Genomic DNA, 13746 nt, shown 5'->3' on the forward strand with positions numbered 1-13746 from the left:
CAATTGTCCTCTTTCTATGTTACTACTACCTTTAGTAATGCCAATAAATTGTCGAATGGCACCTTCACATGATTGTTTGATAGGACTTGGATATGTGTATGACTGACGTGAACTATGTGAATGGGCAATCGGCAGATAAGCCTTCGCTATGCTACTTAAAAGACATCGTCAACAAGGTGGTTCTACTATGGCACTAGCCTAAAATTCTTCTTCATCGTCTTCTCTAGCCAAGGCCTTCTTCTCAGCCAACTCCCTAATCTTCTCCCCAAGCATTTCACGCCCATACCTGCTCGCCACTTTACCCGCGAGGTCGAGCATCTTGCCGTTTGCATCCCTCATTAGACTAACAATCTCCAAGGCCTTCATGCCATGGTCCTCACCCGCCAGACATTCCAAGCCGAGCAACTGGAGCAACGCACGGTCAATCGCCACTTCCAGCGTGCTCAGCGCGGATTTCTGCGATGCTGTGGGACGGGTGTGCAGTAGTGTTGAAGAAAGTTGTGAATGCAACGTCGAGGCGAGGATAAAGGCTTGTTCATGATCTTGCTGCTTTTCCTCGTTACTCTGCGGCTCTTCGTCGTCGTCGTCGTCTTCATCTTCCATGTCACTCTCCTCGCCTCTCTTATTCTTCTTGCTCTTGGCCTTGTCGACTACACTTGTGAGTGGGATTTCGAAGCCAAATTCGGAGAGATGCGGAACGGGAGCTGAAGGGTATTGTTCTCGGCCTTTGATGATCATGCAGTGGAATTTTGCACCTGTACCATTAGAGGATGTGGGGGATGAGGCAACACCGACGGGCCAGTATGATTCTTCTTTTCCACCGCCGGCACGTCGCGAGAGGAGCTTTGTGTCGAGCATGGGTACCCATCGGGCTTGACCAGTATTTCTCCAGCCAAGGAGGGTCAGCAAGACGCCGTCAGAGTCATAGATGTACGGGTCGCCTTCCACAGAGAAGAAGACTGAGGTTAGCGTTGTGCCAGGAGGTAGAGCGAGGATGTCAGAGTCCTGGTACACGATGTCGTGCTTGATGTTCTCGATGGTGTAGAGGAGTTGTGTGCTAAGGTCGTTCTGAATGGGTCCGTTTCCAATGGTCAGGATGTAATCGCGCCACGCCGCACAGGTAACTGCTGGCGAGCTCTTTTGCCTGTAGACGCGTACCGGCAGGCCGAAGAGAGAATATATGCGCACGTAGTTCGCCGACGTAGTTACGCAGACATATGAGTCCGACAATGCAATGGCGGTGACAGACTCCCCAGTCGGAAGATTCGTCCGCCACTCGGTCCTTGTCGTCCAAGTCTCATGCGGCCGGTAGTATATGATCGCAGGGTTACCGTCCCCAGTGCTGTTGGGCTGGCAGGCAAACAGCGTACCATTCTCGTTGAGGCAGGATTTGTCATATAGGAAGATGTCGGTGAAGTGGAAGTTGCGGAACGTGTGCTCATCGTAGAACTTGACACTCACTGTATGGTGTTTCCCTTCCTGTTCCACAGTCTCGACGTAGCCAGTCAAAGAACAGCAGAGTAACCGACGATTGCCACGCCATGGTGTACTGCCTGGTTGAAAGGGCTCGTGAACTTGAGGACGGAATAGGGCAGAGCTGTATGCGCGGCGTTTGGAGGCTGGTTCTGCGCCGCTGGTAAGGTGTCCATTCGGACGTTTCTTCGCTGCCGTGACTGCGGGGGCATATCCAGCACCATCATCGTCGATAACAAAATCCTCCATCTCTTCGTCCCCATCCACTTGGGCTTCGTCATCTTGAAATTCAGGGCCCAATATATCCTCTAGAGAATCTGGTGTCCCGCTTCTTTGCCTTGGCCGTCCAGGAAGAGTCTGTACATTGCCATTTGTGAGCTTCGCTGGTTGTGGAACACCAGCTCGGCCTTCTGACGGGTCGTGGAAGAAAGGTGCGGAAACGGTAGGTTTCTGTAGTAGAGGAAGATGTTCGTCGGGCACAAGGTCAGTATGGATGAAGAGTTCGCCTTCATTGTTGGTGTATGAGAGAATATTCTCTGTTGGATGCCATGCCATAGCCAGGATAGTAGCTTTGACATCGTCAAGCTTCTTGAGTTGCTTCTGTGTCTTGGTATCCCAGAGGCATAGGCTCAGGTCGCTCGAGGTAGTCGCCAGCAAGGCTCCGTTAGGCGACCATGCCGCTGCCGTGATATCGGCTGTATGACCCGTCTTGAACACTCGCTGTCTCTCCCAATCGGCCGTTGACATGACCTGTATTTGACGCATTGCCGTGGGTGTAGCGAACGCTCGGCCATCTGGATGCCAGAGGACTTTGGAACTGGTCTCTGCATCTGCCTCCAAGCTTTTGATCATTCCCTCTATCTTGTTGACCATTTCAGGCTCATCGCCATCCAGCTTGTACATGTAGAGGTGACCGTCGGTGCAGGAAACGGCGAGTTGTGTTCCGGTCTTGTCAAAAGAAACATGCTTTACGGCTCGTGGCTGTTCACGCAGTGTTTTCATGCTCTTATCTTTGGTGTTTACGAGGTTAACGACGAGTTCACTGTTACTGTTAGTGACAGAGGCGCATAGCTGAAGCCATATACATACTCGCTCGCAACCGCGATCCAGTTCCCGTCCGGACTAAGAGCAACGTCTCGTACCGGCAGCGTAGTCCTGACCAGTATCTCTTCGAACTTTCCATTCTCTAGCGAGAACCTGCTTACTGTGCCGTCTTCTGAGCCTGTTATAAAGTAACCATTCTACGTGGAGAATCAGTGTATTGCCTCAACCCCGACCGTGCGATACTACGTACACCAGCAACCACGGCGGTGTTGTTCTCCTGACATTCATCCACAGTGATCGGTTCATCGTCAGATCCGGTGGTGAAGACGCGGCAGTAGTTGTCAACTCCGGCTGTGACGAGTTTCTTTCCGTTCGGTGTGTATGCGAGGTAGGTTGCGCCGGGGGCATCTGAGAACTTCCATCAGCGTGACGTATCTAGACTATGGACCTAGTTTGCTTACGAGCCTGTCGAGCACGTAAGCGCTGTGTTGTGGCCATTGTGGTATCGAGTGATGGTTGCTACTCGGGAAGTTCACCGCGTTTGGGTCGACGCGACCGCGTAAAGTGGGTGAGGCTAGCGCGCTTTCGAGGCGCATCCCCGCCGTGCTCCATCATCTCTACCATCACGATGCACTACCCGCGACAGGACTATTTCACGCTAGGCCAGTAACTGTGGCGTTTCGCAGCTGGAAGTCTCCAATCATCAATAGCACCGTGTGTAAGTCAGATGGTTGATCAATGCGTGTGTGTGGATATGGACGGCTCAGCACTTGATGTCGCATGTACAGCTCGAATCACCTTGAAAGCTCATTACCAAGGGTGTATATACGTCACTCATGCCGCGTTCTTGGCTGTCTCAGGTGTGCACCTTCCGATTCTTAAAAAACATAAAACTACAATACTGCTAATTTTTATAACTTTTCTTATTAGGAGACAATATAAACTGTAAGTTGGAGCTTGTTATCTTTGTATCTGTCTGTTTTTCCCTCGTATGCAATACCTGCTTATTGTTCCTCAAGAGTCTTTCGTAAACTCTGAATGTTGTCGCCACTTCTCTCCAAATTTGAAGATCGACATTGGAATGATTGCCAAAGACAGGCTCAACGCGCCCAGAATGCTGAAACCCAATCCATATCCGAGAGCATCAGACAGTGGGCCAGTGGTCAGTGGCAGGAACGTACCCATGAGACATCTGGTGACAATGACGCCAGTCATAGCCGAAGCAGAGTACATGCCACAAGCGTCAACGACGTAGGCGGATAACGGTATGACTGTAAGCAGGAGCGAGAATCCCATGAGGGCGACAGAGGCAAGAAGCAAGAGTACAGGGAGACGGTGCTCCGCAATCCAGCCATACGCTGTTACGGAGAAAGGTAGCAGGATCGCACCGATGATGGAGAGAGGAAGGCGATATTCTGGCTTTCCTTTTGCACCATCTGGACCACGAAGCTTGACATATATCCTATCGAGTGTGAAGTTGCAGACTAGGACACTGCAGAAAGATCCAACGCCTGGACGTTCATTAGCTACTGCGATGAAAAACATCCGGGTCCACTTACTGAATGAGATGAATGTAGTACCAATCATGGCAAGTTTGAAATCATACTTCTCGATCAGAATAATTGGTAGTGAGACACTGACGACATAGAAGAAGCTAAAGGCTACGGAAGCGAACAAAGAGAGAAGCATGAGTACGGTGGACCCGAACAATACCGCGAAAGGCCGGGTCATCGAGTGCCATAGCTTCGCTAGATGCTCATGCGTAGTCCTGGATTCGGAGATTTCTCCGGTTTCCTGCATCGTCTTTGCTGCTCTCCTCCTCAAGATGGTCATCTTGTAGGTCTCTCTGAAGTAGACAAGGAACAGGACCTCGCACGCAATGGCCAGCGCCGCGGCAATGGTCAACATGCGACGCCATCCTAGCGTCTGCGCGATTGCGCCCGAGATGGCAGGGCCGATGGCCCCTCCAATTAATGGTGCAAGCATAACCAGAGACATTGCGGAACCACGTTCTTCGCTCTCAAAAATGTCTCCAATGATCGCTGGGTTGAGAACATTTGAGGCGACGCACAGGCCCGTGAGCATCCTGGCAGCAATGAAAACGCCGCTGTTCTGGCTTAATACTGCTAGAATAGTTGCAGCGATGAATCCGATGTTACAAGCGTTGAAGACAGGATATCTTCCAAAGATTTCTGACATTGGTGCGATGAGCAGAGGTCCGGCAGCTTCTCCGAGTTCCCAGATAGTAACGAGTAAGGCGCTGTTCGCAGAGCTTGAATGCTTCCCATCGAGATCCTCAACAATCGTGCTAGCCACCGGCACAACGCCGATGCAAGTAAACGTGCTGCGAACATAGTCAGTCTCCATGCTTTCGTAACGACCATAGTCCTGATCGGACGTGCATACACTGTAAATGCCATCAGGGCAAGCAGAAAGACGTTTCCCCATTTAAACGTTTTCGACCAATTCCTAGGGTTTTCAGGGTCCAAAGGTTCAAAATCAAGCGCGTCATTCCCAGCTTCTTCACCATCGCGCTCCTGCTGAATACTTTCGTATTCGTGTGATATGATTCTGAGCAAAGGCTGCTCTTCGTCCGCAAATACCATTGCGTTTGCTTTCCAGAAAAGTTCAAGATGAGATTGTTGCGAGGTTTACCAGGCCCAGGAACTTTTTTACAGGACGAGGCGGCGTATTGTGACTAATGAACGCCCTAAGGCGTGTTTAGGTATGGGGTGCATTTTTAGTGTCGGTCGACTGTGACAGCGGAGAAGCTCGCATGTGTTGAGCCGTCCAAGTCCGTGCATCATGTACCTAGGTATGTATCTGGGCTCGTATGGCGTGATTGGTCGGTACATAATTATCCCGTCACCTTACAATATCATTGGACCTGTCTCATATTGAGCTACAGTCAAGACGATTGCACACGACTCTTTGATTTACCATGACCGTAACTGTATCGAGAACCTCATATTTCTTTCTTTCATGTCTCAAATAATCCCTGGCTCTACTCAACTACGATTATGACTCCATCACTCAAACCACGCCAACAACTCCCTTTTCTCCAACCTCCCTCCTTGCAATATCCTCTACATCCACAACCGTCCCCTCTCGAGCACTCTTCTCCAACTCCTCCCTTTTAATCGCACACTTCGCACTATATGTCGCCTGGTCTCTCTTACACTCCTTTTCCCAGAGGAAGTTCTCGCCCCAGCAGGACACGCCGACCAACTCCAACACCAGCACAGACACAACCAAGCCCGTAGTCGTTGCTATCAACTGCAGACTATTGAGGTGCGCAAGAGGCAGCGTTATTATGACTATAGACACACAAACGCGGTAGGCGAGACGAACAGGTTTGCGGAGGCGTTGATTGGGGATCGTGCGGTGAACATGTGTTGCAGAGATGATAGCAAGACAGAGGAGAGATATGCCCAGACCGCCGCAGTAAAACCATGCTAAGCCCTCTGAGATGTGGTTTTCGGAACGGGAGACGAAAGTTTCGGATAAGGATTCGAGAGGTGCTGAAGATATGTCGTGAGCACGAACTAGGACGCCGAGGGCCGATGCGGATAGGACGAAAGACATAACGAAGGGAAGGTGGACGGAGAACCATGTCAATGCTTGTGAGAATTAGCGGCGTCGCCAGAAAAAGTTAGGTTGGGTTGTGGGGCAAGATCAACATCTCACTTACCAGAGTATACATGCCTCCGAATCGCATGCGTGTGCAGATTGAAAGAGTCCATCTCAAAGTAGATCCAGTTAAACACAAATGCCTGTATAAGTCCCAAGACAGCTTTGCCGAAGAAAGCGTTAATACCCATCTCAACATTGCTCTGGTACAACAGACCCAACACGCAAGATCCAAAGACTAGCGTGACGAACGCGTTCGTACGCTCAATCCGATGCTCGATGTTCGTCGCTGGGAAGAATTCCAGACTCCTCTTAATCCAACCGGGAACGAACTTGAACACTGGCGATCCAGGCCGCTGAAGCAGCACCATGCCAAACTGGCCAAACAGGTCAAACACGATAGCCGTCCAGATGGCTCCCTGTCTTGCTGGCTCTTCAACATGTATACTGCCGATCCAAAGTGCCGCGGGAATGAGCATGATAATCCCATTGCCGAGCATGGTTCCTCTGACCATGGGAATGATCCACGCGTACCAAAAGAAGCTCGTTGCTACAAACAACCTGGCTGCCAGATAGAACGCTACGAGCGGCGCGTACGTCCTCTCCCATGCTTCAGCCATATTTGTCGTGAACCCCAATAGGCAAGTGAGCAGAAAAAGCACCGAGAGCCGCCTCACAACGTCGTCGCTATCGAACCACGAAACCAGGACACCGATATCTGTCCAGAACTTCCAGCCCATGATGAAGGTGATGGAAAACCGGAGCAGAGACTGGCCTGTTGGATGTTCGGCCGCAGAATCACCGATGATGGCAATAATCCCCACGTAGAAGAGGTCGATGAATAGTTCATAGGAGGCGACTTCTTGGGCTTCTTTTGCGCGCCATAGAAGACCTTTGTGGAAGTACTGGCGTACTATAGGCTTTTGGTAGAGACGAATGCTGGCGCCGTGGTGGCGGTCTGCATGCCATGTTTCTTTGTCAAATGAGAAGGAAGAGGCAGATGAGTCCGTAGAATCTGCTGTGTTGAAGTCTTCTTTGGTACGAAGATGGGCCGAGTAACCGTATTTGGAAAAGTTGGCGTCCAATTGCACGGCGTGTGAGGTTAGCATGTGGAGTTCGGTAGATAGGGCGTCAAGATCGCGTATCACACGCTCAAATTCTTGGGCTAGGTCGCCGTGATCCTGATGGAGTCGGCGGCGGTGCGCTGTGTGGTGGGCGTGTGTATGGCGGAGTGCTTCAATCTGTGACATGTGATCAGGCATCTATTGCTGTCGAAAAATGGTTTCCAGTCTCTATCCACTAAGACTTACATGTTCGGGAGATCCATGGACGACGAGATCGAAATCTTCCTTCTCCTCCGCAGCGCTGAGTTTCCTCCTCATGTGGTTTGCTTCATCGGGCGAACTCGCAATGTGTACTTTTCTTCCATCGGGTCTGAGGAAATGTCTCAATCTCTTGCCTGTGTGGTGACTGTGATGTGAATGATGCTGCTGGTGAGATTGGTACTCTGCTGTCGTGCCTGCTGGCGTGTCGGTGCCGGTATGTGGAGTATCCGCCATCTTATGAAGGGAATTCGTATCTCCTAGGTTATCCTCCCAAAATGACATCTAGTTACATGCAACCTCAAAGGCACTTCTGGTACCTTGCGCTAGATATGTATTGAGATAGTAGTAGTGTATACCTCTGTAGGGTACAACTTGATAAAACGAGCCTCTTCGCGCTTATCACGAGACGGAAGGAACCCTAGGGCAGTCAAACCAAACGACAAGAGAAAATCAACCAAGCGGGACTATATAGACACCGCGCCGAAAGTTTAATGATGCTGCCTCATTGGCACGGATGACTGATGCTTGCCTGTATCGGTACTAACAACTACCCGATTGGCTAGGATGTGTACCAAGAGCGTGAATAAGCAGTCACCACGCTTGGGTAAGCTGCGGGGCGGGAGCCAACTAAGAGTGTTCTGCTGTTTCGTAAAGCAGCTTGGACATCTAGCAAGAAGCCTCTGTAAGACAAAATGCTTTGGGTTTTGCGTAGGCTGTCCAGCTTACTAGTATAGCTCCAGGAAGATTAGTCAACGCTCATGCATTAAGGTGGCTGTTGGCTAGACAAAGGAGTAGACTTGATGTGAAACATGGTTTCCCCTATATTGTAGATTTGTCCCGTAGGCCAAGAAAACAGACCTGAGGTGATGATAGTGTGTATTGCTCGCTAGAAATGTACGAGCGTACTCCGCCTCGGGCGACCTAAGCACTTTGCTACTTTCCGAAGCCATGCGTATCCGCCATCTATCGTTTCTTGGCTTGCCCGGCAGGGCTCTGTGTACGCGCGCTCGTGCTGCCCGAATCCGTCTTGCCCGCCATCCACGAAGCAAGGTCGAAGTTCTGTAGCTGCTGTGCGGTATTGGTGGAGCCGGAGCCGAGGACGCCTTGCTTTTGCATCTCTTCGAATTCTTCCTTCATCTCGGGATCCACTACATGGTTGTCAGTAGGTGTCTGCATATAATGAACATTCCAGAGACTTACTGTTCTCCATCAACTTGGGCATGCCGAAGATAAGGCCCATGGAGACGACGGCCATAAGAATCATGGGGTTCTTCAAGAATGACAAGGGCGAGACTGGAGTATGTTAGCAAGGTCGGCGAGCAGCACGTGGTCACAAATGCCGACTTACAGCCCTGTCTCTCCTGGTAGAAGTACTTGGTTCCCACCGGGCGGGCCTCGACCACCAAGCCGTTTCCACCCTCACCGCGACTCTCTCCCTTGTTGTCCCATTCATTGCCCAAGAAGGTTTGCCATGCCCTGATCGTCTCCTTCTTCTCCCCGCTGCCCTCCACCGACTCCTCCACGGTGACATCAATCCTCAGTGGCTCGAAGGCATAGTCGCGGCAATGCACAGTAGCCAGGAAGCTGCCCGCGCTCACGTTGTTGAAGTTGAATGTGTTGGAGCGCGTGAGGTAGGCGTCGATGGGCGGGCCAGAAGACTGGAGCGTTGCATGCGTCGTCGAGGGGAGGGTGGACGGGTTGACCAGGACCGTGTTTGGAATTTGAAGGAGCAACCGTGCAGCGCTTGTGAGGGTCGCAAACGAGGTCAGTGAGGCGAGTGAAGTCTTCATCGTCGCGTGGGTTGAGCGAGTCGTTGAATTGGCCATGTTGTCCTGCTGGTGGGCGTCCACTCAATGCGCGAGAACCTCCGCGCACGGACCCTACGTACGTATGCGAAGTACTATTCTCTAGAGGGCCTGATTTGGTCACCTAGGTCCCGCGTTTAGTATGCCCGTGTAGTAATAATGCTCGTCTTCTCGACAGTAGTGCAACATTCATCGTGGTTATGGTTAACATCCTTCTTCCCACCTGACCATCCTTTCATCGAATTGATCACCATCTATGGTCATCAAGGGACAGAAAGTAATCGAGTCACCGCGTAGTTCACTGCTCCGGATTATCGGCAGGGAACAACTCTGCCAAGCTTCCCCCGCACCCACATTAAGCTTGAGAAGCATCGTTGCTGTCTTGTATGCCAACATCTAGCTCATCTCCGCGCTGATCCCATCGATATTGTATTGGAAACTGCTGATGTCGTTGTCTTATATACCGAGCGGCCGAACGGCTCCATACCATTCCACGTATGCAAGACATGCATTCACGCAGGGTCTCAGATCCTCCTAGTACACCGGATTGGAGTTGAGAGCTCGAATCCGCGGGATCGTCATACCTGCATCAAATTCATATATAGGTGTGAACGGAGCCTAAGGACAGAACTCGTGTTCCCTCTGTTCAACTCCAGTAATTGTCAACATGCAATCCAAGCTGTACCTCTTTTCAGTGTTTGCCGCATTCGCTGCGGCATCAACGACTAACAGCCACCATCTCCCCAAGCGACCAAACATTATACCTGCCCCATATGACTCTGGAAAACCAATGCCATGTTCACCGGCACGAGAACCCAAACGCTTCTGTTTTGTTCAGCCGGGAACAGCCCCAGACCGCGACGACGCAGCGCACATCCTTGACTCCTTCCATAAGTGTAATGATGGCGGTACAGTCGTGCTCGATCAATCTTACCTTATAGGTTCACCTCTTGATCTGACCTTTCTCAAACACATTGACGTTGTCATCACCGGCGAAATACACTTCGACGCCAGTGACGTATACTATTGGGCCGAGAATAGTTTCAAGTACGACTTCCAGAATCAGTCTGTATACTGGAAATGGGGTGGTGAGGATGTGAATATTTACGGCGACCTGAGCAGGCAGAAGAGCGTTATCGATGGACATGGTCAACCTTATTGGGAGGAGATTCAGACCAACAAAAGTGTGAGTAAAAACTTTTTTACAGCGGTAGAGGCATTATCTTAAGGACATGTATCTGACATTTGTTTATTGCAGTTGCGACGACCTATGTTGTTTGCCTTTGATGGGATGGAGGGAGCCACCATGTCAAATCTGCGCATGCGAAACTCACCACATGTAAGGCCAAAATCTCACCTTACATCTCCTCCTTATTGACATATCATAGTGGTTCAACATCATCGCAAATAGTAGCGACATCCTCATAAGTAACATGGACCTACGAGCAGAGGTAAAGTATCCATTAAGGCTGCTCAGCCACTGAACTCACAGCTATGCAGAGTTTGAACGATGTCGAGATCGCAAACTCCGATGGCTGGGATACTTACCGCTCAGATCGCGTCGTCATTCAAGACTCATACATCATCAACACTGATGGTAAGGATCTTTGATTTCCTCCGACACACCCATAATGACCATCACTAGACTGCGTTTCGTTCAAACCCAACAGCACCAACGTTGTCATCCAAGGCCTAGACTGCACGGGTTCCCACGGGATGAGTGTAGGCTCTCTGGGACAATACGCCAACGAGACCGATATTGTCGAGAACCTTTACATCTACAACGTCTCTCTCACAAATGCTAGCGACAGCGCCCGTATCAAAGTGTGGCCCGGTATTCAAACAAGCTTCCAGACGCTGCTGAATGGCGGTGGCGGTCTTGGACGCGTAAGGAATGTTACATACGACACGTTTCGTGTTGATAACAACGATCGCGCGATTACCATCACGCAGTGCTATGGGCAAAAGAACCAAACGCTGTGTTCAGAACATCCGGTAAGCAGGGCAACAACCAAGCTGGAGATATCCTATCGAAGCTGATAAATTCCCCACAGGCAAATTTGACCATCTCCGATATTACTATCAAGAACATGTATGGGACTACATCCGATAAAGAAGATCCCGAAGCAGGTACCTTGGTTTGCAGCGCGCCGGATGTGAGTGCAGTCGTATTCAGATCAATCGTGAAGCAGTGCTGACGTATTTCATCGTAGCGATGCAGTAACATACGTGCCGAGAACATTACCGTCCAAGTACCTAGCCAAGAGCCGCCGGTTTACGAATGCAGAAACGTCGATTTGAACCTGCTGGATATCAGTTGCATGGCGACCAACGAGACGGAAAGGGACACCACGCAGGGCTGAGACGAAACTGGTTTTGTAAGAAACGTGACAATGCCACATTGGATGGTGTCACGAAGGCCTGTTACTAATAGTAGCTTCACTTTACGCAAATGATCATCGCTTTAACGAGAGAGTCATAGTTCGGTAGAATTGATTGTGTCGTTCCAGGAATGTGAGGAAAGAAAACGAATGATAATAAGGAAAGAAAAACGCACCAGGACTGCGTAACCACTGCTAGTAAAGCACCATGAGCAGCAACCCTACTTCTCCAACCAAGATGTATGCCGTTCACGTCTGAGAAGTGTGACGTGGTCCTCGACTCCCACTTCCTCAAGCCCAAACACTCTGAACACTAACCTTTGAACAGTTCGAATCCAATGGCTCAATAGTCAGACCCATGTTCCACATCAGATATTTGGTACATATATACCAATTCGAGACCTTGGTTGCCGGTACGGAGAAGGCAGGTGTACTACCAGTGCCATTGAGACTGACGATAATGTACATCGTGCTGTAGCTGCTGTTTCTTTGTTCAAAGTACACGTTCTGATGACTCGCCTTCCCAGGTGCAAAGATCATACTCATCAGGTAGGGTGTGGCGGAATACCGGAAGGCCATGGCAGAAGACGCAATGCCCTCACCGTTATTGAATCTCAGGGGCCAATTGAGGACACCTGCCGTATCGTTTGCGTTTTTGAGGTTGTCGTGGTTGTGAGAGGTTGTGTTGTGGTAGAAGGTAGTGGCATAACGAGGTGGATCGATAATCGTGTCGTTTGTCAGACACAGGCTTTCCTCAGCTGCGCCTACATGACAAGGACCGAGTGCGTGGCTAGTATTCATTAGTTTGAACTGTATTCAAGAGAGCTGAATCTTCTTACTCGTTATAGGCGGAGTTGTTGGTTGGTGATTTCAAGACGAGACGGAAGCCGTCGGACTGGACGTTGTAGGCTTGGGCAACTGCCTGAGCCGACAAGGTCGCGAACGCTAGGATAGTGAATTTCATGATGAATATAGATCTTGACGCTGGAATACGTGCTCGTGGCTGGATAAAAACTTGCAGATGTTGATAGTGATGGTACAGAAGAAGAGTCGAGCAAGGAGGAATGCGACATTCTAGAAAGGGCAGGCAACATGTAATCTCATAGAAGCTGCTGCGCACACAAATTCTCAACAGAAAAACGCGATTCGGGAAACGACATATATGGATATGGTATGCGTGGTAGGTGCAGCCTGGAGACCCTCAAGAAATTTACAGCCTCTGGAAGATTTGTGAAAGCTAGGCCAGGAGACCCTTGGGGTTTCTGCCAGAGGTAACATCGGACTGATATCTAGGGCTGAAAGATACCAACGCATTCACTCATGGGACAACATATTGGTGCCAAAGCATTCCAGATTGAATTTGCTCTCGATGACCCTCCGGCATGTTGGGCATGACATCTGTTCCGCAGTTGGACAAGTATCCCGTGCGATATGCCTTTCGAGATTTGCCATTTGGGCAAACCCCCTCTGGCAACCACCACATGTCAACCTAGCCTTTCTAGCCGCATCTCGCTTTGGTTTGCATGCAATTTCTGAATCTTTGTGCCTCCTTGATTCCTTCTTGTTGGCAAAGTTCAGACCACAGTCGTTGCAAGGGAACTGTGCGATTTCCTTGGCTGTCTTCGCTCTTTTCCGTTGATACTCGTTAACGTGCTCTTTATTTTCTTCATTCCATTGTCGCTTCACTTCTTTCATATGCTCATTATCTTCCTCGTCCCAAATTTTCTGTGTCGCTCTGATTTCTTTCTTGTGAGTTGCTCTGTAGATGTCGTGCTTTGCTTTATTTCTTTTCGCTCGCTCTTCAAGTAGTTGAGCAATTTCTTCTGGCTTTATTTCTTCTAAGCTTCGACTCTCGTACATGCAGCTGTATGAGTTGGCGCCATCGTATTCTTGATCTTCTTTCTTCCACAATGCGAGTCCTTTGCAGTTCTTCCAGGTTCCAATCATAGTCCAGAGTCGGAAGGTGGGAGTGTGTTCAACTGCAAGCAGGAGTGTCTGAGCAAACCCTAGAAGTGACGAACATTTCAACTCTTCTCAGCGGCAGCACTAAGTGCACTCTTTCCTACCACAAAAGAACATATTAAGAGC

The 13746-nt window shown here is 50.0% G+C and overlaps 6 protein-coding genes across 6 annotated transcripts; 1 reads left to right on the plus strand and 5 right to left on the minus strand.

Moving 5' to 3' along the window:
* Nucleotides 1-198: 198 nt before the first annotated feature.
* On the minus strand, nt 199-3015 carry GT037_003164 (dna polymerase alpha accessory factor mcl1; the record flags this gene model as incomplete). Its single annotated transcript, XM_038928211.1, has 4 exons — nt 199-2515; nt 2563-2714; nt 2768-2925; nt 2979-3015. The coding sequence occupies 4 exons, from the start codon at nt 3013-3015 to the stop codon at nt 199-201; spliced, it is 2664 nt and encodes an 887-aa protein (XP_038789489.1).
* Nucleotides 3016-3036: 21 nt separating this feature from the next.
* Nucleotides 3037-7706, minus strand: GT037_003165 (uncharacterized protein; the record flags this gene model as incomplete). The annotated part of the gene is made up of 7 exons (XM_038928212.1): nt 3037-3134; nt 3699-4028; nt 4077-4861; nt 5392-5404; nt 5697-6137; nt 6209-7388; nt 7458-7706. 7 exons carry the CDS (start codon nt 7704-7706, stop codon nt 3037-3039), a joined length of 3096 nt encoding a protein of 1031 aa, XP_038789490.1.
* Nucleotides 7707-8435: 729 nt separating this feature from the next.
* On the minus strand, nt 8436-9262 carry GT037_003166 (uncharacterized protein; the record flags this gene model as incomplete). Its single annotated transcript, XM_038928213.1, has 3 exons — nt 8436-8620; nt 8673-8765; nt 8821-9262. 3 exons carry the CDS (start codon nt 9260-9262, stop codon nt 8436-8438), a joined length of 720 nt encoding a protein of 239 aa, XP_038789491.1.
* Nucleotides 9263-9944: 682 nt separating this feature from the next.
* Nucleotides 9945-11640, plus strand: GT037_003167 (exopolygalacturonase; the record flags this gene model as incomplete). Its single annotated transcript, XM_038928214.1, has 7 exons — nt 9945-10463; nt 10536-10616; nt 10666-10728; nt 10778-10874; nt 10923-11272; nt 11332-11433; nt 11491-11640. 7 exons carry the CDS (start codon nt 9945-9947, stop codon nt 11638-11640), a joined length of 1362 nt encoding a protein of 453 aa, XP_038789492.1.
* Nucleotides 11641-11949: 309 nt separating this feature from the next.
* GT037_003168 (uncharacterized protein) lies at nt 11950-12622 on the minus strand (the record flags this gene model as incomplete). The annotated part of the gene is made up of 2 exons (XM_038928215.1): nt 11950-12448; nt 12498-12622. 2 exons carry the CDS (start codon nt 12620-12622, stop codon nt 11950-11952), a joined length of 624 nt encoding a protein of 207 aa, XP_038789493.1.
* Nucleotides 12623-12972: 350 nt separating this feature from the next.
* Nucleotides 12973-13605, minus strand: GT037_003169 (uncharacterized protein; the record flags this gene model as incomplete). Its single annotated transcript, XM_038928216.1, has 2 exons — nt 12973-13383; nt 13429-13605. 2 exons carry the CDS (start codon nt 13603-13605, stop codon nt 12973-12975), a joined length of 588 nt encoding a protein of 195 aa, XP_038789494.1.
* Between the last annotated feature and the right edge of the window lie 141 nt (nt 13606-13746).

The sequence above is a fragment of the Alternaria burnsii genome, assembly GCF_013036055.1.
Source record: "Alternaria burnsii strain CBS107.38 chromosome Unknown 746, whole genome shotgun sequence".
Taxonomy (NCBI): Eukaryota; Fungi; Ascomycota; class Dothideomycetes; order Pleosporales; family Pleosporaceae; genus Alternaria; species Alternaria burnsii.